Consider the following 24,159-nt stretch of genomic DNA (forward strand, 5'->3'; position numbering starts at 1 on the left):
TTATTTTGTTCCCGCCAGCTCACACATTGTGCACGGTGAGTCTCACACACCAGACACACTGTCTGTTTCAGCCTAAAGGCTTCATTCCAGTTCAACAGAAACAACCCTGATCTGAGGTTGCCAGTACGCAGTCTCTCTCTCTCTCTCCCTCTCTCTCTTTTCTCTTTTCTCTTCTCTCTTCCTCTCTCTTCTCTCTCTCTTTTCTCTTCTCTCTTCTTTCCTCTCTCTCTTCTCTCCTCTCTTCTCTCTCTCTTCTCTCCTCTTCTCTCACTCTCTCTGGGATAGGTATACAAGCCTCTTTGTAGAGGAACGCCACCTTTGATGTCATGTAGTGTGCGTCCTGTCTTCCGCTGCGGTGTCATGGGTTTAGGCAGATCAAAGTGGAGTCTGTTCGGATATGCTGTGTTTTTGTTTGTTTGCCGTGTTTCTCTCTCTCTCTCTCTCTCCGTTGTTCAGTAATGGGGGATTGTTGTTTGTTCTGTAGTTCTGGGTTGGTGAGGAAGCAGAGAACGACATGTCGGCGTTGTATTATGCTCTCTTATTTCCATCACTCTCCACACGTTCTATGCTAATATTGAGGCTGGAATTGAATGAAACCCACTCCACACACTTGTCATTCTAAAAGCTGGAAGCATGTTTATGTGATGGGAGTCGACCTAGTTAGTACTGGTGGTAATAAAACAACGATGTGGTTTTCGTTGACCAGAGGAAAAGAGCTGCTGCGTTATTAACAACAATTCAGGTTGTATCGTGTCGAAGCGCTGAGACTCAGCGGTGCTGTAGGTCTGTTAGAGAGTGGAGAGAAGCAACGTCAAAGGCACCAGGGGACTTTGCTTAACCTCCTGTCTGTCTATAGTTTACACCATTGTTTGACCTAGACAGCCGCGTTTCGACTCTCACGTGGAGGCACTGAAGTAACGCGGGCTATTTTCTTTGCCTCATTTTGAACAGATTAGCTACGGCATATTGAATAAGTGAAAGAGGGAAACCGTTACGCTCTCAGTGAGGTCTGAGGAATGTGGGGATTTCAACAAGTCCATAGAGCTTGACATGGCTCCCTTTGAGAGCTCTTCTCTTCTGGCAGTGGCACGTTGACCACACCTATAGAGAACATGTTTTGGAGTAACACTTTACTTGACACGCAGTGTCATAACACGGTCATAGCCGTGTCATAATATGTCATAACAACTCACAGAACTTGTCACGGACACTCTTACTGACAGTTGTGGCTGCTTTGTGTGATGTGTTGTTGTCTCTACCTTCTTGCCCTTTGTGCTGTTGACTGTGCCCGATAATGTTTGTACCATGTCTTGTGGTGCTACCACGTTGTGTTGCTACCATGTTGTTGTCATGTGGTGTTGCTACCATGCTGTGTTGTCATGTGTTGCTGCCTTGCTATGTTGCTGTCTTAGGTCTCTCTTTATGTAGTGTAGTGTTGTCTCTCTTGTCATGATGTGTGTTTTGTCCGATATTTATGTCATTTATTTATTTATTTTTTCAACCCCAGCCCCCGTCCCATAACACTGACCCATACATTTAGACCTGTTGCCACATATATTGTGTTATTTTATGGCTGGTTATGACACCTACATAAGAGAGTCAAAACCCACATTTATTGAAATGTGTTTTTTCTTAAGTCCTTTGTTGTTGGAATGAATTCTTTTACAGTCATGTTTTTTTTAAAGTATATTTTAAAGAACTTGTAGAAAATACACTTTATGACACTGTCGAGAAGCATCGTGACCGTCCTGAACATATAAGCCAGATAGACCTACGTACGTACATGCCCTTATGTCGGTCATCAGTCACAAAGATGGTGTCTTGTCCTGCTGCTAAATATGCTCCTGCATTCATCCCAGTCATCCGAAACAGAGCATTGGGGCACGTGCATGTCTCACATCATTGTGTGCACAATTACAATGATAATTGAATATGGTCAATGTCAGAAATGTTTTAAATAACATAAACATACTGTTGACAAGTAGGCTATGGTGTAATGGAATATTTTGCCTTGTTTTGTGGGTTTTGACTCTCTTATGTAGGTGTCATAGCAGCCATAAAATAACACAATATATGTCACAACAGGTGTAAATATGTCATGACAGTGTTATGACATATTATGACCGTGGCATAAAGGGTTATGATGCTGTGTGTTAAGTGAAGTGTTACCCGATTTTGTATTATGTTATCATTTGAAGGGGGCAAATTACACATACATTAACCATTTATTGTTGATCATATTTAAAAAATATATATATATATATTATTTAACCTTTATTTAACCAGGCAAGTCAGTTAAGAACAAATTCTTATTTTCTAATGACGGCCTACACAGGCCAAACCCTCCCCTATCCCGGACGACACAGGGCAAATTGTGCGCTGTCCTATGGGACTCCCGATTACAGCCGGTTGTGATACGGGATCGAACCAGGGTCTGTAGTGACGCCTCTAGCAGTGAGATGCAGTGCCTTAGACCGCTGCGCCACTCGGCAGCTATATTTGACCATTGATCGTCATCAAAACACATATACTGAGTGTACAAAACAATAGGAACACCTGCTCTTTCCATGACATAGACTGACCAGGTGAATCTAGGTGAAAGCTATGATCCCTTATTGATGTCACCTGTTAAAACCACTTCAATCAGTGTAGATGAAGGGGAGGAGACAGGTTAAAGAAGGATTTTTATGCCTTGAGACAATTGAGACATGGATTGTGTGTGTGCCATTCAGAAGGTGAATGGGCAAGACAAAAGATTGAAGTGCCTTTGAACGTGATGTGGGAGTAGGTACCAGGCGCACCAGTTTGAGTTTGTCAAGAACTGCTGGGTTTTTCACTCTCAACAGTTTTCCCGTGTGTATCAAGAATGATCAACCGTTTAAAGGACATCCAGAAAACATGTTTGTATTATTAGAATTTTTTACCCTTTTTTCTCCCCTATTTCCTGTTATCCAATTGGTAGTTACAGTTTTGTCCTATTGCTGCAACTCCCATACGGACTCTGGAGAGGCGAAGGTCGAGAGCCATGCGTCCTCCGAAACACTACCCTGCCAAGCCGCACTGCCTGCTTAACCCGGAAACCAGTCGCACTGCCTGCTTAACCCGGAAGCCAGTCGCACTAATGTGTCGGAAGAAACACCGTCCAACTGGTGACCGTGTCAGCGTGGATGCGCTAGAGCGCGATGGGACAAGGACATCCTGGCAGGCCAAACCCTCACTAACCCGGACGACGCTGGGCCAATTGTGCATTGCCTCATGGTCTCACAGTCGCGGCCGGCTGTGACACAGCCCGGGATTGAACCCGGTTCTGTAGTGACGCCTCAAGCACTGTAGTGCCTTAGACCGCAGCGCCACTCAGGAGGCCCTATCCAGCCAACTTGACACAACTGTGGGAAGCACTGGTGTCAACATGGGCCAGCAACCCTGTAGAACGCTTTCGACACCTTGTAGAGTCCATGCCCTGATGAATTGAGGCTGTTCTGAGGGAAAAAGGGGGTGCAACTTAATATTAGGAAGGTGCTCCTAATGTTTTGTACACTCAGGGCATGCCACACTGAACAGAAATATAAACGCAACAACAGTTTTTTTACAGAGTTACAGTTCATATAAGGAAATCAGTCAATTTAAATACATGAATAAGTCCCTAATCTATGGATTTCACATGACTGGGAATACAAATATGCATTTGTGTATCTCAGATACCTTTAAAAAAAAGTAGGTGCAAAACTGCACATTTTAGAGTGGCCTTTTATTGTCCCCAGCACAAGGTGCACCTGAGTAATGATCATGCTGTTCAACCAGCTTCTTGATTTGCCAAATCTGTCAAGTGGATTGATTAACTTGGCAAAGGAGAAATGCTCACTAACAGGGATGTTAACAAATTTGTGCACAAAAATTCTGGAATCTTTTATTTCAACACATGAAACATGGGACCAACACTTTACATGTTGCGTTTATATTTTTATTCAGTATATTTCCCAGACACTCCTGAACTAAAAAGCTCTACTCCATTGAGAATGTTTTTAGTCCTTGACTAGGCTTAATCTGTGTCTGGGTAACCGGCCCATGAAATACAGCCTTTGGACTTGTTTTTAACTCCTTTTCTCTCTCCCCCCCCCCTTCAGGAGGAGCAGAACCGAGGAAAGCCCAACTGGGAGCACCTCAATGAGGACCTGCATGTCCTGATCACGGTGGAGGACGCTCAGAACCGCGCTGAGATCAAGCTGAAAAGGGCCGTGGAGGAGGTCAACAAACTACTGGTGCCTGCGGTGAGTCAGTGGCCCCGTGTCACTTCCTGTTGCCGAGGGCCTGTGATGCATGGCTCAGAAGAAAGCTCTCAGAAATGTCACCAATCAGATGTGTTTATTTAAAGAGCTGAAATTGATGTCATGTGTATTATTATATTGAGGAAGCAAATATCAAGTGGTGAAAATGGATTGGTTGTAGTTCACTCTAGATTGTATTTCTGTGCTAAAAGAGTCACGTGCAAGATGATGTGCCATAATGTGCGTGTGTGCGCATGCAAAAATGGTCATCACTCTTGCAGTGAAATTATGTATTAGCCAACAGCTTAATATTAGAATTTCATTCAAATGAGCTGAGCTTTATAGAATCAGCACAAACGCAATTGCCCTTTAAAACGAATTACCGCTGATTGCACATTCAAGTAGTCAGCTTTTATGTCAGTGGCTAAAGCTATACGACTATATTTATATCCTCCAAAAAAACATACAGCGGTTTCTTTGATAGAGAAATCAATACCAAAGACGTCCATGTGTTTGTGTGTGCGTGCATGCACGGGGGCTTGCATGTGGGCGGGCGAGAGAGATGTTTTTGCTGATCCTCCACATGTTCTCCCTTTCATTTCCTTGGTGTCACTTGATGAACAGGAAGTGAGAGTTTCCATCATAGTGAGAAAGGGGAAGTTTAGGAAGGAACCTGCAGGATGGTGTCATCGTCTCAGTCTGCTGGAGGGACTATTTTCAGTTCTTAAAGCATGGCGACTTAAAGGATAAAAACTGCCTTTTGGTCAAATAAACCCAAAGGACTAAGGGTTGAAATAGCACATGAGATTCACCACCGATGGACTCTAGTTATGCGTGTGTACGCACAGACTGAAATGACCTACAGGACGGGTGTGTGAGGGAATGAATGACGATGAAATAGTGTTGAAAGAGGATCGTGGGTGAATAAGTCGTTCACTCTTGGAGGAATCTCTGTATCATATTACATGTGTCCTTCATTGATGCATTACACCCCACCATAGATGAATGGCCGTGCTGGATTTCCATGTGTTAGCCTACAGTTAGCGTGATGTCGCCGAGTTTAGCCGGCCCATGTCTCCCAACCCATCTGTTGATGATGTTTCTGCGAAGTAAAAAGTTGGTTCCTCTTCTGTGTCTGTCAGGAGTCTATTTGGGACAGCGTGACATTGGAGGGCCTCCGTAAGATCACGTGATTGGCTGGCAAGGTCCTATGGGGTCATAGGTGCTCTCTAGGTTATGCTGTCATACACAGACTCTGACAGGCTGCTAACACAGAAAGCATGACCAGTGTAGCTGGTCCTTATTGATCAAATTACCGCTCATAAATGAATGACGAACACAAGACGAGTAAGGTCAGGCATCTGAGGAACCCGGATGGGAGTCAAGGTAGGTGGGAGTGTGATTTTGTATTTACTGTACGTAGGTTTGAGCTGTAGATGTTAGTTGGAAGCAGGGCTGTTTTGGGTGGGAATGACTCACTCACTGGCTAACGAGGAACAGATTAGGAAATGACGTGATCAGCATCCCACCACAGGGCCATAGCAGTCACACGTATACACACCCTGTTAATGGTAGATATAGGACTACAACTGCTAGGAGAGTTTTGATTTGTAGTTTTAAGTGTGTTGTTGCTTGTCAGTGAAAGCTTTCAAGCCACAGATTTCAGGATGTTTGTTTCTCAAGAACAGGAAGCCTTCAAGTGCTGTTCCAGGCGTTGCTCTGACGAGGATAAGCAACATATTGACATTTGTTTGATGGCAAATGTTTTAAAAGACTGTGAAGTGATGAGGCATATCTGCTGCTTTGCCTTGGTACTAGGGCTTCGCCAGCTTTATTAGCTAATAAAGGGATGCCACTCTCCCTTGGGCCTCAGGCTTCTACCAACAACAGACGTTAATGTTCCAGCTATCAGAGTAGAGATACCAGCATCCTAAAGGTAAAACCACTGTAAAACAACAGTCTCTGTTGTCCCCACTGCTCCAAAACCCACCCACATGACAGTATCTCTCTCCTTCCCTCTCCCTCTACCATCTCCTCTCTCCCCTTTCTCCTCTACCCTCTCCTCTCTGCTCTCATCTAGCCCCCCCCTCCCCCCTTCCACACCTCCTCTTCCCTCGAGCATCTCCTCTCTCCCACACTCCCATCCTCTCCCCCTAACCCCCCTCTCAGAGTGGCCAGTGTGATCCTATGGATAGGTCCTGGCCGGGAGGCAGCGTGTGTGAGTGAAGGAGTGAACCCAACAACCCTGTGTATACAATCCATTAACGGGACCAGCGTTTGCCTCCAGGGGCTTGTCGCAAACAAAGAAAATAAAGAAGGGGATGTGTTTTTCCCACTGTTTGTGTAAAGATAACAGCCGGGCAGCTTTTCCTCTCCAACTCTCCTAAAGAGCTCCTTAATCCCCGCAGAAATGTACATACAGATTGAACGCGTCGGTTGACGTTCAATCTGCCAGTTCTGCTCCGTCGTCGGTTGGGCAGTGGAGTGACACAGGTTGCTGGGAGTTTTCTATCTCTAGGCATATAGGATAGATGCCTGCCGTGGTGCATAGCAATGCACGTATAGGATAGAATGACATTAGCACGCTGGTTGGTGGTACAGTTGTATGAATCGGGTGAGCTGTCAGTTGTGGTTCACATTTAGTTCGGATGCATACATGATACATACACTCATGAACGACATCCAGCTGCAAATAGCTGGCAATCACATCACCTACATAGCAATCACATCACCTACATAGCAATCACATCACCTACATAGCAATCACATCACCTACATAGCAATCACATCACCTACATAGCAATCACATCACCTACATAGCAATCACATCACCTACATAGCAATCACATCACCTACATAGCAATCACATTTTTTTTTTTTAAATTGATTTATTTCACCTTTTTTATTTAACCAGGTAGGCTAGTTGAGAACAAGTTCTCATTTGCAACTGCGACCTGGCCAAGATAAAGCATAGCAGTGTGAACAGACAACACAGAGTTACACATGGAGTAAACAATTAACAAGTCAATAACACAGTAGAAAAAAAAGAGAGTCTATATACATTGTGTGCAAAAGGCATGAGGAGGTAGGCGAATAATTACAATTTTGCAGATTAACACTGGAGTGATAAATGATCAGATGGTCATGTACAGATAGAGATATTGGTGTGCAAAAGAGCAGAAAGTAAATAAATAAAAACAGTATGGGGATGAGGTAGGTAAAAATGGGTGGGCTATTTACCGATAGACTATGTACAGCTGCAGCGATCGGTTAGCTGCTCAGATAGCAGATGTTTGAAGTTGGTGAGGGAGATAAAAGTCTCCAACTTCAGCGATTTTTGCAATTCGTTCCAGTCACAGGCAGCAGAGAACTGGAACGAAAGGCGGCCAAATGAGGTGTTGGCTTTAGGGATGATCAGTGAGATACACCTGCTGGAGTGCGTGCTGCGGGTGGGTGTTGCCATCGTGACCAGTGAACTGAGATGAGGAGGAGCTTTACCTAGCATGGACTTGTAGATGACCTGGAGCCAGTGGGTCTGGCGACGAATATGTAGCGAGGGCCAGCCGACTAGAGCATACAGGTCGCAGTGGTGGGTGGTATAAGTTGCTTTAGTGACAAAACGGATGGCACTGTGATAAACTGCATCCAGTTTGCTGAGTAGAGTGTTGGAAGCTATTTTGTAGATGACATCGCCGAAGTCGAGGATCGGTAGGATAGTCAGTTTTACTAGGGTAAGTTTGGCAGCGTGAGTGAAGGAGGCTTTGTTGCGGAATAGAAAGCCGACTGGAGATGTTTGATATGACCTACATAGCAATCACATAACCTACTAAGAACCATAAAAAATGGAAATCTCTACGCTGAGAACATTATCATAATCATTATCATCAGCGGTAGCAGTGCCTGTGTGCTTGCAGTGTTCAGTGACCAGCAACCGTGCCAAAAGCAATTATCATCACTGGCATTGTAGCATGAGTAAGACCAGTCCCCTGTGTGACTATGCCGACTGTCTGGCTGTACTACTCCCTCTGCAATCGTCAGTTTGCCACTGAGCCATACAAAATGAGGGGGACATAATCATTTGCGTGTGTTTTAAATGATTTGTGCAGTCTGCACTCTAGCAGGAGTGTGGTCCGTAACTGTTGCCTCATTTTGTATCACATTCCAATGATAAAACTCAAAAATCTGCAGGGGCATGCAACTCATCTGTAACAGTTTAAATGTCAAAATAAAGTCAAATGATCTGTAATGAAAGAAACTCCGATCTAAATGTACTGTACCCATAAAGTGTTTACGGTCGTACATATGATTTTCTAGGTACTCTTAAGACTGTCCTCCAGCTGAAGAACGTGGTGGTAAGTCAGTCAGCTGAGATGTTAGCCTGTGAGACCCCTCTGTCTGTCCACTGGTTGAATGAACCTTTACGCTGACCTTAACCATGTTGAATCATCCCTGTCACATTCATGCCTTTAACCCTTAAACCTCCTTCCCTACACCAGTGTATCAAAAAGACTCTCGTGTCAATTCCTAGTACAGTAAATAGGAAGACGTGGAACTTCAGCACTAGGCTGTGTGTGTGTGTATAATAAATGTAAGAAATATATAAAGAAATAAGAAAAAAGTAGACATCAAAAGCACCCATGTCAACAGCCACCTGATGTAATCAGTCCCTGCAGGATTTTTTGGGTTGTGATAGTTGTGAGAAAAATGTGCTGATTTGCTGCAGCAATTCTGACCTTTTGCATGGCAATTAGCGAAAATTTTGATCCCATTTTTACCATCAAATCTGTGACGGGGGAGAAGTTTGTTGACGTGTAGCTTAATTGAACAATTTTATGCAGTAAAAGTGCGGTGATCGGTTTAAATTGCGTGCCCTCTTTTTGAACGAGGTGGTCGAAAGTTTTATACAGTAATATTGCGGAGATTTGACTTTTTTATGCCGTAATAATGCACTGATTCGTCAAATTTTGCAAGCCCTCGCATAATATGCAAGGAATTGTTGATTTTGCACACAAAAAAATGTGAGTGCAGAATGGCAAAATCCTGGAAGGACTGTGTAATGCTGTCATTGATAGCAGTGGAGGCTCTCTCTGCTGCCTGTCTTTACTCTGTGCCTCCCCAGTAGACAGTAGTAGCAGCAGTAGCAAACAGACTCAGAGCCTAAACGGCCGGCGCTAAGGGGACCAGCTTTAATTAAAGTCCTGTCTATCAGCAGGGCCTCGCAATGGCTCCTGGCCCCCACCACTCTGACAGACAGATGCAGGCTCTAATTGTCCGGGCTCAAAGATCAAGTGGAATTCAAATGGTGGAGGATTTGTGTGTGTATGTGTGTGTGTGTGTGTGTGTGTCCTTCATCCCACCCCGTAGGCTTGGCCAGCTGTGCCAGTGTAGTGTATGAGTGAGGTGAACCTGAGTAAACAGAACACACTGCGTCTGGGACTCAAACCTCCTGCAACCCAGCCCAGCCTGTCAGTCAAGTCTCCTCCTTAGCCCTTAGCGGAGGAGGACACATCTACAATTGACAGTTTTTATTAAACACTTGCTGTCTCGAGGGAAACACTCAGCGGTTCACTCCATTTCTTGAGTTTGTCAGCTTTTGTTTCTTTCCGTCTCACTTGCTCTCTGTTTCTCGCTCTCTCACTGCCATGCTCATTCTCAGACTCATTTGCTCCACACAATCTGTCCGTAAACTCTCACTGTCATCTCAACATTTTACACACTGATACTACAAGCTTGAACTGGTGCTATAATATTGCGCACACACATCTGTACAACATGTTCTCTTGTCTTGAGATGCCCTAGAGTTCTCCTGAGATTTTAGGAGGCTAGGTGCATTGCTACAAATTCCTGGCCACTTGTGAATTTTACTTAGAGTCTACATCGGCAAGTTTCCAGTGGAGGGATTTTCCAGCATGTTCCGTTCAATGGGGGTTAGTCACAGACAGCTGACACATTGTAGACAGGATCAAATACACTCTCACTAGCAGATACTTTAAAGGGACTGGATATGCCTCTGCAATTCCCGCACATCCTTAGGGGGTTGGGAACTTGATTAAGATCAATTGGGTGTACAAGCCAGGGAGAATCAGCCATATGTTAGGTAAGGGAAGCAGAGGGAAGCATCGGCATTTGTACTCGACATTTGTACAGACTTGTATTATGAGTGAAGAGAGAGCAGTGCAGAATGGCTGAACAAAAGCCCACTGGTTTGTGGGAGTTCCCATCTGTTCCCTGTGCAGCACAATAGACCCTCTCTTGCATGACATGTTTTTCTGCTGCTCACTGTTTCTGAGAATGCAGGGCCCCAGCCCAGGACCCATGAGGGAGGGTCAACCCAGCTGAATAGAGTTCAGATGTGCGTGAGACTCGGCCTATGTGTGCGTTTAGGTGGGGTGGCTGGATGTTGTGTGTGCGTGTGCGTGTGTGTGCGCGTGCGTGCGTGCATGGACGCATGAAGAGGTGTATGATTCTGATTCATTTCAGCGTATGCATGTGACTGGTCTGCAGCTATGTGAAGTTGTGAGAGTGTGTCTGTGAGAGAGAGAGGGAGTGTGTGCGTGTATGTGCGTTGGTAACTGTGTGTCTCCGTGTGTGGCTCTGGTGCTTATATGTGTGAACAGCAGGGACCTCTTCTCTGGTCACATGATTGAGTAGTCATCTAGGTCTTTGAGGGAGAAAGACCATCAAAAGAGCCTTTGTTTACAACTGGAGTGTGGAAATCTTGAACTGGGCTTTCTGCTCCTTTGGGGCTGGATAATGCTCTCTGTGGGGCTTTCCTCTCCCCTTTCCTTCCCTTCCCTGGGCTTCAGAGGTCATCTCTCCCCATTTCTCTCTGGCTCCCTTTCTCTCTCTGTCTCCCTCTCTCTGTCTCCCCTGTCTCTCCCTCTGTCTCATTCTCTCTCAAACACAAAGACTATAACACATTCTCTCCCCCTCTCTTTCCCTCTCTGTTAAATCATTTTGGAGAGTTAAGTATTTCTCACTGAATCAATCCAGTACATGACCCCCTCTGTCCTCGCACCCAACGGCTCCCTCTCTCTTCCTCTCCCCTCCCCTCCCTTACATTGGGTATCTGGCAGAAAAAAATGGGGGAATGGGGTGAAGGGGGTTTAGAAAATGTGTCTCCGTGGCAACCTGTTGAATAGCTCTCGTCCCGGGCCTTCAAAAGAGCCCAAGCCATGTGACTGTAAAAAGAAAGGCTTGAATTCCTCCCTGACTGCCCCTGTATTCAGACAGCGATGGGCGAGCAAGGACCCCCCAAGCTCTGGGAAACAAGCTGTCCATCTCCATCCTCACCCTATCGGTAACGTTGTTTAGAAATATGTTTTACCTTTTATTTAAGGATAACTATTTAACAAATTCTTATTTACAACGACGGCCTACCCCGACCAAACCCGGACGACGCTGGGCCAATTTTGCGCCGCCCTATGGGACTCCCAATCACGGCCGGATGTGACGCAGCCTGGATTCGAATCAGGGACTGTAGTGACGGCTCTTGCACCCCTCTTCCTCCTTCACCTCCTCCCCTCTGGTAGTGAGTGATTAGGCCTGTAAAAAAGAGACAGACAGAGAAATGAATCTAGTGCCGCTGTGCTGTTTTGCGTAGATGTAGCATTTCACCAGCTGCCTGCCTGCCATCCTGGGGCTTGTGTGAAACATGATGTCACCTCTGAAATAAAGGCCAGTTCTGAGAATTTACCTTCTGTCAAGAAAACATCTAATTTCACACATACAGGGCAGTTACTGTGTAATGGAGCACTTGACTTCAATGATACCTATTACAGACCTTTGTAAAATGTCAACAGTGTATTTTTGTATGTGTGAGAAATGAAGACGGATGTGTTTGTTGAACTCTGCGAGACTGAAGTGGAGTGGATCATACAACAGCACTCAAAAATGTTTCACAAATGAATTAAGAGTGAATTATTTGACTTCTATGTATCTTGTTAGAGATCTATCCATATGACATTTTAGTCATTTAGCAGACTCTTTTTCAAGGGCTTGATCAATAGCAGAAAAAAGACTGTTATTTGCAAAACAATTCAAAATTACCCTATGCACAGAAGCCTTTCACGGTTGCCTAAAAGCTCTAATACCAAATTCATTGTCTCTGAGACACACTCAAATACAGTTCAACATGATCCATGAATCCTTATGAATACATAACAGACACAGTAATATCACCATTACAATAGGTAATTCCAACACTCCAACACTCACAGCAATCTCTATATCAACACATTTCTTCAGTATTACATTCCAGACTGTTTGGCTCTGAAAAGGATAGAGATGAGACGCTTTTTTGAGAGCGGATAGCAATTCCAGTCCTCCGCCAGACCACCAATTAGAATGCAACCTTTAAGATGAATAATGGACAAGGACATGCATTTTTTACACCCAAATCTCCTCATCTGTTTTTGAAAAGGTAGACGGACAGCCTCTTTTGGAAGATTTTAAGAGATGTGGAGACAGACAGACAGATTGGGGAGGAAGTGACATCGCTGTGGCGCTCTTTTAGTGTGTTGTGAAGGCTGAGCTTCTACAGGAAGATAAGGGTGCCGGGGAATGATGCCCAAATGATGCCCGCCGTGCCCATTGTTTAACTGCATGGGTTAATAGTGGGTAAACAATTCACTGTAGAGAGAGCTGGCCCTTCTGTCTGTGCCATGCCAAACAGTCAACTGAGTTTAAAGGGAGACTGTTTTGGGTTTCTGAAACTTCCATTATTTTCAAAGACTTGACAAGATGCCGTCGACAGACACGGTCGCCCTGTTTTTATCTTTGTTTCGACTTCCCGAGGTAGCCCCATTCATCCCGGGTCCTACTCCAAAATGTTGACGCCGGAGTAGAGGGAGGAGAGGTGGGGTTGTTAGTCAGGCTCAGATGGCAAGCAAATCATCCATCAGTTTCAAGTACATATGTATTACTCATGGACAACAAATTACACGTAGCTCAGGGCGAGGATCTCCTTTCAGAGAGACATAAGGGACTGTAACATACTCTGTTTTATGGAATCATGGCTCTCTTTCCAGACATATTGTCCCAATCCATACCGCCAGCAGGGTTCTCCGTTCATCGTGTGGTCAGGATGAATGGAACAAAGGCGTGAGATGTGAGTGCTACGGGTCAGTAGTCATTTAGGTAGATTACCTTAGTGTTCTTGGGCACAGGGACTATGATGGTCTGCTTGAAACATGTTGTTCTTACAGACTCAGACATGGAAAGGTTGAAAATGTCCATGAGGACACTTGCCAGTTGATAAGCGCATGCTCGGAGTACACGTCCTAGTAATCCGTCTGGCCCTGCAGCCTTGTGAATGTTGACCTGTTTAAAGGTTTTATTCACATCGGCTGCGCAGAGCGTGATCACACAGTCGTCCAGAACAGCTGATGCTCTCATGCATGTTTCAATGTTACTTTCCTCGAAGTGAGCATAGAAGTTATTTAGCTCGTCTGGTAGGCTCGTGTCGCTGGGCAGCTCTCGGCTGTGCTTCCCTTTGTAGTCTGTAATAGTTTGAAAGAACTGCCACGTCCGACAAGCAACGGAGCCGGTGTAGTACGATTCGATCTTAGTCCTGTATTGGCACTTTGCCTGTTTGATGGTTCGACGGAGGGCATAGCGGGATTTCTTATAAGCTTCCGGGTTAGAGTCCCAAATCCAGGTGAAAGGTACGGTCCTTATTGATGTCACTTGTTAAATCCACTTCAAATCAGTGTAGATGAAGGGGAGGAGACAGGTTAAAGAAGGATTTTTAAGCCATGAGAAAATGGATTGTGTATGTGTGGTGTGCCATTCAGAAGGTGAATGTGCAATACAAAGGATTTAAGTGCCTTTGAATGGGGTATGGTAGTATGTGCCAGCCGCACCGGTTTGTGTCAAGAACTGCAACGCTGCTGGGTTTTTCCACATTTTGTTACGTTACAGCTTTATTCTAAAATGGATTAAGTCATTTTTTACCCTCATCAATCTACAAACAATAGCCCATAATGACAAAGCAAAAACAGGTTTTTTAGACATTTTTGCTAATTTCTACTATTATTATTATAGTTCTAGTATTCCGACCCTTTACTACAGCATCATGTCTTCTTGTATTTTGGGAGTTTCTCCCATTCTTCTCTGCAGATCCTCTCAAGCTTGGTCAAATTCGATGGTAACCGTTGCTGCACAGCTATTCTCAGGTCCCTCCAGAGATGTTCGATCGGGCTCAAGTCCGGACTCTGGCTGGGCCACTCAAGGACATTCAGAGACGAAGCCACTCCTGCATTGTCTTGGCTGTGTGCTTAGAGTCGTTGTACTGTTGAAAGGTGAACCTTTGTCCCAGTCTAAGGTCTTGAGCGCTCTGGAGCAGGTTTTCATCAAGAATATTTCTGTACTTTGCTCCGTTCATCTTTTCCTCAATCCTGACTAGTCTCCCACTCCCTGCCGCTGAAAAACATCCGCACAGCATGATGCTGTCACCACCCTGCTTCACCGTAGGGATAGTGCCAGGTTTCCTCCAGACGTGATGTTTGGCATTCAGGCCAAACAGTTAAATTTTGGTTTCATCTGACCAGAGAATCTTGTTTTTCATGGTCTGAGAGTCCTTTAGGTGCCTTTTGGCAAACTCCAAGCGGAATTTAATGTGCCTTTTACTGAGGAGTGGCTTCTGTCTGGTCACTCTACCATAAAGGCCTGATTGGTGGAGTGCTGCAGAGAGTGTTGTCCTTCTGGAAGGTTCTTCCATCTCCACAGAGAAACTCTGGAGCTCTGCCAGAGTGACCATCGGGTTCTTGTTCATCTCCCTGACCAAGGACCTTCTCCCCTGATTGCTCAGTTTGGCAAGGCGGCCAGCTCTAGGAAGAGTATTTGTGGTTCCAAACTTCTTCCATTTAAGAATGATGGAGGCCACTGTGTTCTTGGGGATCTTCAATGCTGCAGAAATCTTTTGGTACCCTTCCCCAGATCTCTGCCTCGACACAAGTCTGTCTCGGAGCTCTACGGACAATTCCTTCAACTTCATGGCTTGATTTTTGCTCTAACATGCACTGTTAACTGTGTGGACCTTGTATAGACAGGTGTGTTTCTTTCCAAATTATGTCCAATCAATTGAATTTATTACAGGTGGACTCCAATCAAGTTGTAGAAACATGTCAAGGATGATCAATGGAAACAGGATGCACCTGACCTCAATTTCGAGTCTCATAGCAAAAAGGTCTGAATACTTATGTAAATAAGGTATTTCTGTTTTTTAAATTCTAAAACCCTGTTTTTTGCTTTGTCATTATGGGGTATTGTGTGTAGATTGATGAGGGAAAATGTGTTTAATCCATTTTAGAATAAGGCTGTAATGTAACAATGTGAAAAAAGTCAAGGGGTCTGAATACTTTCCGAATGCACTGTATATTTCGGACTCTGACATTGCTTGTGCTGATATTGCTCACTCTGATAGTCCTTCATTTCTCAATCATTTTTAAAACTGTTTGGATTATGTATGTATTGTTATTACATTGCTAGCTATTACTGCACTATTGGAGCTAGAAACATAAGCATTTCACAGCTCCTGTGATAACATCTGAAAATCTGTGTACGCGACCAATAAACTTTGATTTGTTCAGTTAACCTCTCTAGGGTATGTGGGACGCTAGCGTCCCATCTGGCCAACATCCAGTGAGGTTGCAGAGCGCCAAATTCAATTACAGAAATGCTCATTATAAAAATTCAGAAAACAAAACATCTTTTACATAGGTTTAAAGATTAACTTCTTGTTAAACCAACCACAGTCTAGCATACCTAGCCCAGAACATACCTAGCCCAGAACATAGCCCAGTTGACAAATTATTACAAACCGGTACCAGCCAAGCAGAAGCGTTACAAAACTCAGAAATAGAGATAAAATTAATCTCTTACCTTTGATGATCTTCATATGGTGGCAATCAGAAGATATTCATTTACTCCAAAAATGTTCCTTTTGTTCAATGAAGTTTCTTTATATCCAAAAACCTCTGTTTCGTTAGCACGTTTTCTTCAGCGCGTTAATCCACAGGCTCAAACTCAGTCAAAACAATCAGACAAAAAATCCAAATTGTATCCGTAAAGTTCATAGAAACATGTCAAACAATGTTTATATTCCAGCCTCAGTTTGTTTTTTTAGCCTAAATGATCTATAATATTTCAACCGGACAATAACGTCGTCAATATAAAAGGTAAACAAGAAATGCACATGCGCCTGAAAAAACTCTGCGTCACGTTAGGGTCCACTTGTTCAGACTGGTCTTACTCCCTCATTTATAAGAATACAAGCCTGAAACTATTTCTAAAGACTGCTGACATCTAGTGGAAGGCATAGGAACTGCAAATGGAGTCCTAAGTCAATGGATACTGTAATAGCATTGAATAGAAAACTACAAAACCAAAAAAGAAAAATTACTTCCTGAATGGATTTTTCTCAGGTTTTTGCCTGCTAAATCAGTTATTTTATACTCACAGACACTATTTTAACAGTTTTGGAAACTTTAAATCTACCAGTTATATGCATATCATATCTTCTGGGCCCGAGTAGCAGGCCATTTAATTTGGGCATGCTTTTCATCCAAAATTCCGAATGCTGCCCCCTATCCTAGAGAGGTTAAGGAGTTTGTTCTCCCATCCTCGTCACTTCTGATCTGTATTCTGATGGGAAGAGGTGCCCTGCGTAAGTAAGCCAGTGTGTTTGCCTGCACTGTGTGCCTCTGATCGTAGGTGTGCATGTGTGTGAGTGTTTATTTGTGAGTGTGTGTGTCCATCCGTGCGCGTGTGGGTATGTCCATCCGTGCACCATTCGTTCCTGATGTACCCAGCTCATGTGAATGTAGATTACTCTCTCCTTTGCTCTTCACCCAAAACATCAATTGTCATTCACAGAAGTCATAAAACCCCAACCTTACTGGACTTGTGTGTACATCCTTCTAACCTTGGGGACAAGGAGAAGTATGTCCCATTTCAATGACCTAGCACCATAGTTATGAGAGGGAAAGGGGCACATTAATACTGTCCTATTTTAGACGCCTTAATAACAACCTTATCATAGTAAACGACCTTACCGCTGAAATTACACAATCTTACAGCTATTACAGATGCCATAGCATTCACTACAGGCATGTTAGACAAAGTTAGGTAAATAATAGCTTTATTATATTATCAGGCTTGTGTTTATACAGCAACTCATATAAAAACGCCCCAACAGGCCTCCTGTATCCACAAGAAAGCAAGAAGAAATCACACATGTAACTTTGCTGATGACGTACCTTTCATAAAACGAATGAATTGATATTGATTGATTGTGCTATTAACCTTATCAAACCACGTTAGCATCTCAACACTAGCATGTCCTTCATTCCATCTCCCAGACAAGTGTCTCACAGTCATCAGTGATGCAGTCGTGTCGAAGCATTCCACCAGAGCAGCCTATTAACATGCAGAGATCACACACAGTAACCTCATGCACTGGGGACACCACGCCGCTCTCTCTCCCGCTCTCTTTTTTCCCCTCCAAAGCCAATCAACATGAAAGCTCCATGCGCCCCGAGTAGCGTAGGGAACTCTCAGAGATTATCAGGCGAGATGCCGAATGCTTCCTTAAGTTTCCCCGGCTCCCCTTCACTTCCTGTGAGCAACCATGACTTTGAATTCTCTTCCAGTTTCAAATAAGTGTGTGCGAGAGAGAGCACACAGTGGCTAGTTACCATACACACAATACACCTACACACACAGGTGGACAAATATACTTAGCTAGTCCTCATCTGTCAGTAGGTACACACTACCCACGTACAGTGCATTTGGAAACTATTCAGACCCCTTCCCCTTTTCCACATTTCGTTATGTTACAGCCTTATTCCAAAATGGATTTAAAAAAAAAAAAATCCTCATCAATCTACAAACAATAACCTACAAAGCGAAAACTTTTTTTTTTTTTTATGTTTGCAAATGTATTAAAAAAACAAATAACAGAAATACCTTATTTACATAAGTATTCAGACCCTTTGCTATGAGACTTGAAATTGAGGTCAGGTGCATCCTGTTTCCATTGATCATCCTTGATGTTTCTACAACTTGATTGAAGTCTACCCATGGTAAGTTCAATTGACTGGACATGATTTGGAAAGGCGCACACCTGTCTATATAAGGTCCCACAGTTGACAGTGCATGTCAGAGCAAAAGCTAATTCATGAGTTTGAAGGAATTGTCCGTAGAGCTCTGAGACAGGATTGTGTTGAGGCACAGATCTGGAGAAGGGTACCAAAAAAATGTAAAAGTTTGGAACCACCAAGACTCTTCCTAGACCTGGCCGCCCGGCCAAACTGAGCAATCGGGGGAGAAGGGCCTTGGTTAAGGAGGTGGCCAAGAACCTGATGGACACGCTGACAGAGTTCCAGAGTTCATCTGTGGAGATGGGAGAACCTTCCAGAAGGACAACCATCTCTGCAGCACTCCACCAATCAGGCCTTTATGGTAGTGGCCAGACGGAAGCCACTCCTCAGTAAAAGGCACATGATTGCCTGCTTGGAGTTTGCCAAAAGGCACCTAAAGGACTCTCACACCATGAAAAACAAAATTCTTTGGTCTGACGAAACCAAGATTGAACTATTTGGCCTGAATGCCAAGCATCCCGTCTGGAGGAAACCTGGCACCATCCCTACGGTGAAGCATGGTGGTGGCAGCATCATGCTGTGGGGATGTTTTTCAGCGGCAGGGACTGGGAAGCTAGTCAGGATCGAGGGAAAGATGAACGGAGCAAAGTACAGAGAGATCCTTGATGAAAACCTGCTCCAGAGCGCTCAGGACCTCAGACTGGGGCGAAGGTTCACCTACCAACAGGACAATGACCCAATGACACAGCCAAGACAATGCAGGAGTGGCTTCAGGACAAGCCTCTGAATGTCCTTGAGTGGTCCAGCCAGAGCTTGGACTTGAATCCGATCGAACATCTCTGGAGAGACCTGAAAATATCTGTGCAGCAACACTCCCCATCCAACCTAACAGAGCTTGAAAGGATCGGCAGAGAAGAATGGGAGAAACTCCCCAAATACAATTTAAATTAAATGTTATTTATCACAAGTGCCAAATACAACAGGTGAGTAGACATTACCGTGAAATTCTTACTTACAAGCCCTTATCCAACAGTGTAGTTCAAGAAATAGAGTTAAGAAAATATTGACTAAATAAACTAAATTACCATAAGATAATTACATAACAATAACGAGGTTCTATACAGGGGGTACTGAGTCAATGTGCGGGGGTACAGGTTAGTCGAGGTCATTTGTAAAGTGAATATGCATAGAGGTGAGCCAAGCTTGTAGCGTCATACCCAATAAGCCTCGAGGCTGTAATCGCTGCCAAAGGTGCTTCAACAAAGTACTGAGTAAAGGGTCTGAATACTTAATGTAAATGTCGTATTTCAGTTTTCTATCTGTAATACATTTGCAAACATTTCTAAAAACCTGTTTTTTGCTTTGTCATTATGGGGTATTGTGTGTAAATTGACGAGGAAAAACATCAATTGAATCCCTTTTAGAACAAGGCTGTAAGGTCACAAAATGTGGAAAAAGTCAAGGGGTCTGAATACTTTCTGATTGCACTGTACATATCATGTACATATGCAAACACTTGCCAACACTTCAGCTTTGTTGTGATAGTTTAAACAAAATCTGTCATTTGAAGGCACAACCACACACACACACCTCTTTCCCTGTGACCCTCAGCCATGTCCTGTCCAACCAGGAAATACTTTTCCCCCGCCCAACCCCAGACTGTTCTCAGAATAACCTGTGGTCTAATTTTACCCTCCTCATCTCTCCATTGTGTTAGCCCGGAGACAAAGGAGAGACAGCCAAGGTATGTTGTTTGAACCTTACATAATCAAACAGACTTTTGTTGCTGTTTGGACATTCAATTGTGTAACAACTTGTTGACCCTAAAATCCCCCATATCCTCTGGGTTGCATAAGTCAGATCCTTCATATATTGTGTAGTGCAAATATAGTTGTTTAACATGGTTGCTTTTGCCACCGCGGTGTCTGGTCTCCATGGTGGCAACAGTGGGACTGTTGCGGTAAACATGGACGCTGTTTACAATGTGCATTTTAACGAGTGTTCATCTAATTACCCAGCTAGGACAATTAAAAGGGGTGCTGCAACTCTAATTAACATATATATTGGATCAAGAGCCAATTACACTCATGAAGCTGTAATGCTGAGGTAATCTCTGAGGCGTACTGTGTGTGTGTCTGTGTGTGTGTGTGTGGTTGCATTTGCGTATCTGCGCACGAGTCTTCATCTCTCGTGCGCGCACACGTGCGGATGTGTGTTTTGATATTGTGTGTGTGTGTGTGTGTGTGTGTGTGTGTGTGTGTGTGTGTGTGTGTGTGTGTGTGTGTGTGTGTGTGTGTGTGCGTGAAAACAAACAGGAAACTGGGCCTTTCCACAGAGTCTTTTCTCTGTACAGCGTCTCTGGGTCCTGTTTCTGTCTCAGCTAGAAGGGAGGGTGGGCGTGGTGCAGTGCAATGGTCAGCTCTACACTCCTGCCAGTCTACAGCTGCGCACTAATTAATGCAAGTCCCTCAGTAGGACTGTGTCTCTGGAAAGGAAAACCCTTGGCCTGCAGTTGACTAAACTCCCGGCCCAACTATCCCTCTTCTCTGTCCCTCATCAGAGCCTCTCAAATGGCTGATCCCATTAGCTCCAGTGACTCCCCCTCTCTTGGATCTGGTGCAAGTAGAGATGTGTCATAACTGGATTTAAAGTTTGGGGAGAAACTGGTTGTTGGGAAACTGGTCGGAGTGTCCGTGTGATTGGGGAGAGACAGGAAAGGCATGAGAGGATGGCTGGCTGCCAGGACCGAGGAAGGAGGGGAGGGGGATGCTCAGAGGCGGCAGCTGTACTCTGGGAGCGGGATGCGTGCCTGGAGAGGGAGAGAGTGAGTGTTTTGGTTCCTAAGAACCAAAAGAGGGTTCTTCAAAGGGTTCTTTTATGAGGACAGCTGAAGAACCCTTTTTGGTTCTAGATAGCCAGACTCGCTTTTAATACTGTGTTATATCACCATCATCACTCAACTTTGCATTTGTTTTATGTCATTTACCTGAAATATACACATGGACAAGAGACACAATTGAATGAGAATTGTGACCCTAAAGGTTTATTGGAATTTATTCTGTAAAATAGGAGGAAGCTATAGTTGTTGCTGATCCTATTTTACAACATTCAGAGAGAGAGAGAGAGAGAGAGAGAGAGAGAGAGAGAGAGAGATCCAGTCTAAGGGTAAAGGGGTGGCCTGGCAGTCAAAGTGATCGTTGATGAATAGCAGCGGAATTATTCCTCTTTGCAAGCTGACAAAAAGCATTCTGCACGACCTGACCTGAGCAGGCTCACAAAAGAGGGCTGTGCCACTGGACACACACACACACACACGGACAGACAGACACACACACACACAGGTATTCTGCTCATCACGTCGACAGCTCAACACTCACGGTCTCCCACGGTCTCCCTCCGCAGCAGTGGGAAGGAAATCAGTGGCCGACACTGAGACACTGAGACGAAGGATATCAACCCCACAACTCTGAGACCTCTTCAACCAATACACCTGATGATTCATTCTGATTGGGTACAGGATGGTATTTGATCCCAAACCAGATTTCCGATGGCAATGAAGATTGTATAGCGTGTACACACACACACACACACAGATAGTTAGACAGCACTGGGTTTGACATTAGCTCTATCAATATCTGACATGACATCTTTTCTGCAGTAACATTTTCATCTTGTAATTGTGTTCTGTTCAGTACCTATAGGGATAGAGTTAGCCCAGTCGTCTGGGGAGTTCTGACTGTAAAGCACATGTACCTTTTGTAGTGTTCCCTCCACTAAACCAGAAATGGAAGGTTCAGTTATGCATGACAAGCAAGAGTTGTATCTCTCTTCCACATCAGAACAAGGCATGATGATTGAATCGTTTCCCCTTTTGAATCCCCAGCATCATCCTTTTAGATGTTTCCGTCTGGCATGCTTTTCACAATCTAGACGGAATCACATCTGAACATGCGTTCACCACTCAAAACGCCTGACGAGGACCAAAACCAATGGAAGTGGCATCTGCATTTAGCATAAATCAGTCGAACTAAAGTGGTGAAACCATTTTGAGCAAAGACATAAGGGATCTGTTGAAAGCAGCTTTTGAGAGTTAAATGCTACTGTAGGTGTGCACTGTTGCACGGCTAGGCATGTTAGCATGGCCATAGGATAAGCTGGATCTGAATTCATGGGTTCTACCTTCCCGCCACATTGGATAATGCAAAGCACTCCAAACCGTAGGCTCACTGCAGGTGCTGATAGGGACGGATAGGAAGCAATACTGCAAAACCAAGAACCAGATTAAAAGGGTTTATCGTCTGGAGCAGATGGATTTGACTGAAATTGACCTTATTGATGTGTGCTGCAAGCTACGAGAAACTGAGCAAGTGTAAATTGTAAAAGCACACTCGAACACACACACACACACTGAACACACACACACAAACACATACACACACACCGAACACATGCACACACAAACACATACACACACAAACACACACACACCGAACACATGCACACACAAACACATACACACACGTTGAAGCACAACTGTTTACTCACAATCGTACGCACGCGCGCACACACCCGTACCTAAACACAATGCTTAAAAAGAAATACAAACACACATACACACACATTGAAGCATACAACACACACACACACTGGAACACACACACTGTGGCTGGCTGCTGCGCTACTGTGCGAGTTGTGCAGAGAGAGACAGAGAGTGGGCATTTTTGTCTGTGCTTGGCAGGGTTTAGCTGCAGGATCAGAAAGGGCCCATGGCAGCACTGTCACAGCAGGAGGCAGAGAGGAAGTGCAGTAGAGAGATAGAGAAACAAAAGAAAGTAAAGCAGAGGGATGGAAACAACTTATAAGGAAGCGGTAGCAGTGTAATATATTCCAGAAGAGGATGTTGGGCAGAAAGAGAAATCGAATCAACTTGTCTACCTGACTCTGTTGGTGCCTTGAAATACATGTGGCTAGTTCTCTGGCTCTGTACAAGGACGATTTAGGAAGAGACACACAGAGCGGTGCACAGCCTACTCTCAAGTGCCATCGATGACACGGGCACAGGGAAAACGCAACGAGCACAAATGTGACAAGTGAAAACAAATGATCTGCGGATAGCTAGTTAGCATAATGTCACAAGCATGATAAACTCGCCAATAGCTTTAGTTAGACTTGATTGGCATGCGAGCTAGCAAGCTAGCTACTGGTAGGGATGAATATTTCCCCCAAAATCTACCAAGTTTCAATACTGGGAATAATTCATATTTATTCAGAGAGTGCCGGGAAATAATGCAAAAATCGGAAGTGCCCATTTAAAGTGTTTAAAACCAAGATATGGTCACTATGCCAGTTTTCTCCCAGCTAAGACTGTTGCTGTGCCACATTGCTGGCTTGGCTGTGCCACTATGTAAAGATTTCACAGCAAGTGAAACTGATATTTAGTAATGACAGAGTAACTTTGATCGCCAATGACATTGTTATGAATTGCGAAACAGGCTGTTCATAAATGTATTGTGTTCCTCACTTAATTCAGCGCATTTCAGCTGTAGGCATAGGCTATCTCAACGCAGAGCATGCTCAGAACACACAAAGCACACCCCGGGTAGGCTATAGCGTTGCTGAATCATACAAACGTTGTAACGCCAGTCAAACTAAAGTCAAATGACCAAAGGTTGCTACCATTGCTAGATGCCCTCCAACGAATGACAGAATATCTCAGATTTGGCCAAATCTAGTTGATGATTATACAGATAGCGGATCAGCTCATGAATAACAGGGGAGATGAGGAGAGGAAA

The 24,159-nt window shown here is 44.3% G+C and overlaps 1 protein-coding gene across 6 annotated transcripts in view; it reads left to right on the top strand.

The window, feature by feature from the left end:
* LOC112252886 (protein quaking) overlaps nucleotides 1-24,159 on the top strand; it is a 111,521-nt gene that overhangs the window by 67,810 nt on the left and 19,552 nt on the right. For all 6 annotated transcript variants that reach the window (XR_006083640.1, XM_024424571.2, XM_024424572.2 and 3 more), the window contains one exon: nucleotides 4,125-4,268. Coding sequence is in view for 5 of the 6 variants with exons in the window: in XM_024424571.2 (XP_024280339.2) it covers nucleotides 4,125-4,268 (144 nt within the window). In the remaining variant the exon portion in view is untranslated. The remainder of the gene's footprint in view (nucleotides 1-4,124; nucleotides 4,269-24,159) is intronic.

The sequence above is a fragment of the Oncorhynchus tshawytscha genome, linkage group LG06, assembly GCF_018296145.1.
Source record: "Oncorhynchus tshawytscha isolate Ot180627B linkage group LG06, Otsh_v2.0, whole genome shotgun sequence".
Classification (NCBI taxonomy): domain Eukaryota; kingdom Metazoa; phylum Chordata; class Actinopteri; order Salmoniformes; family Salmonidae; genus Oncorhynchus; species Oncorhynchus tshawytscha.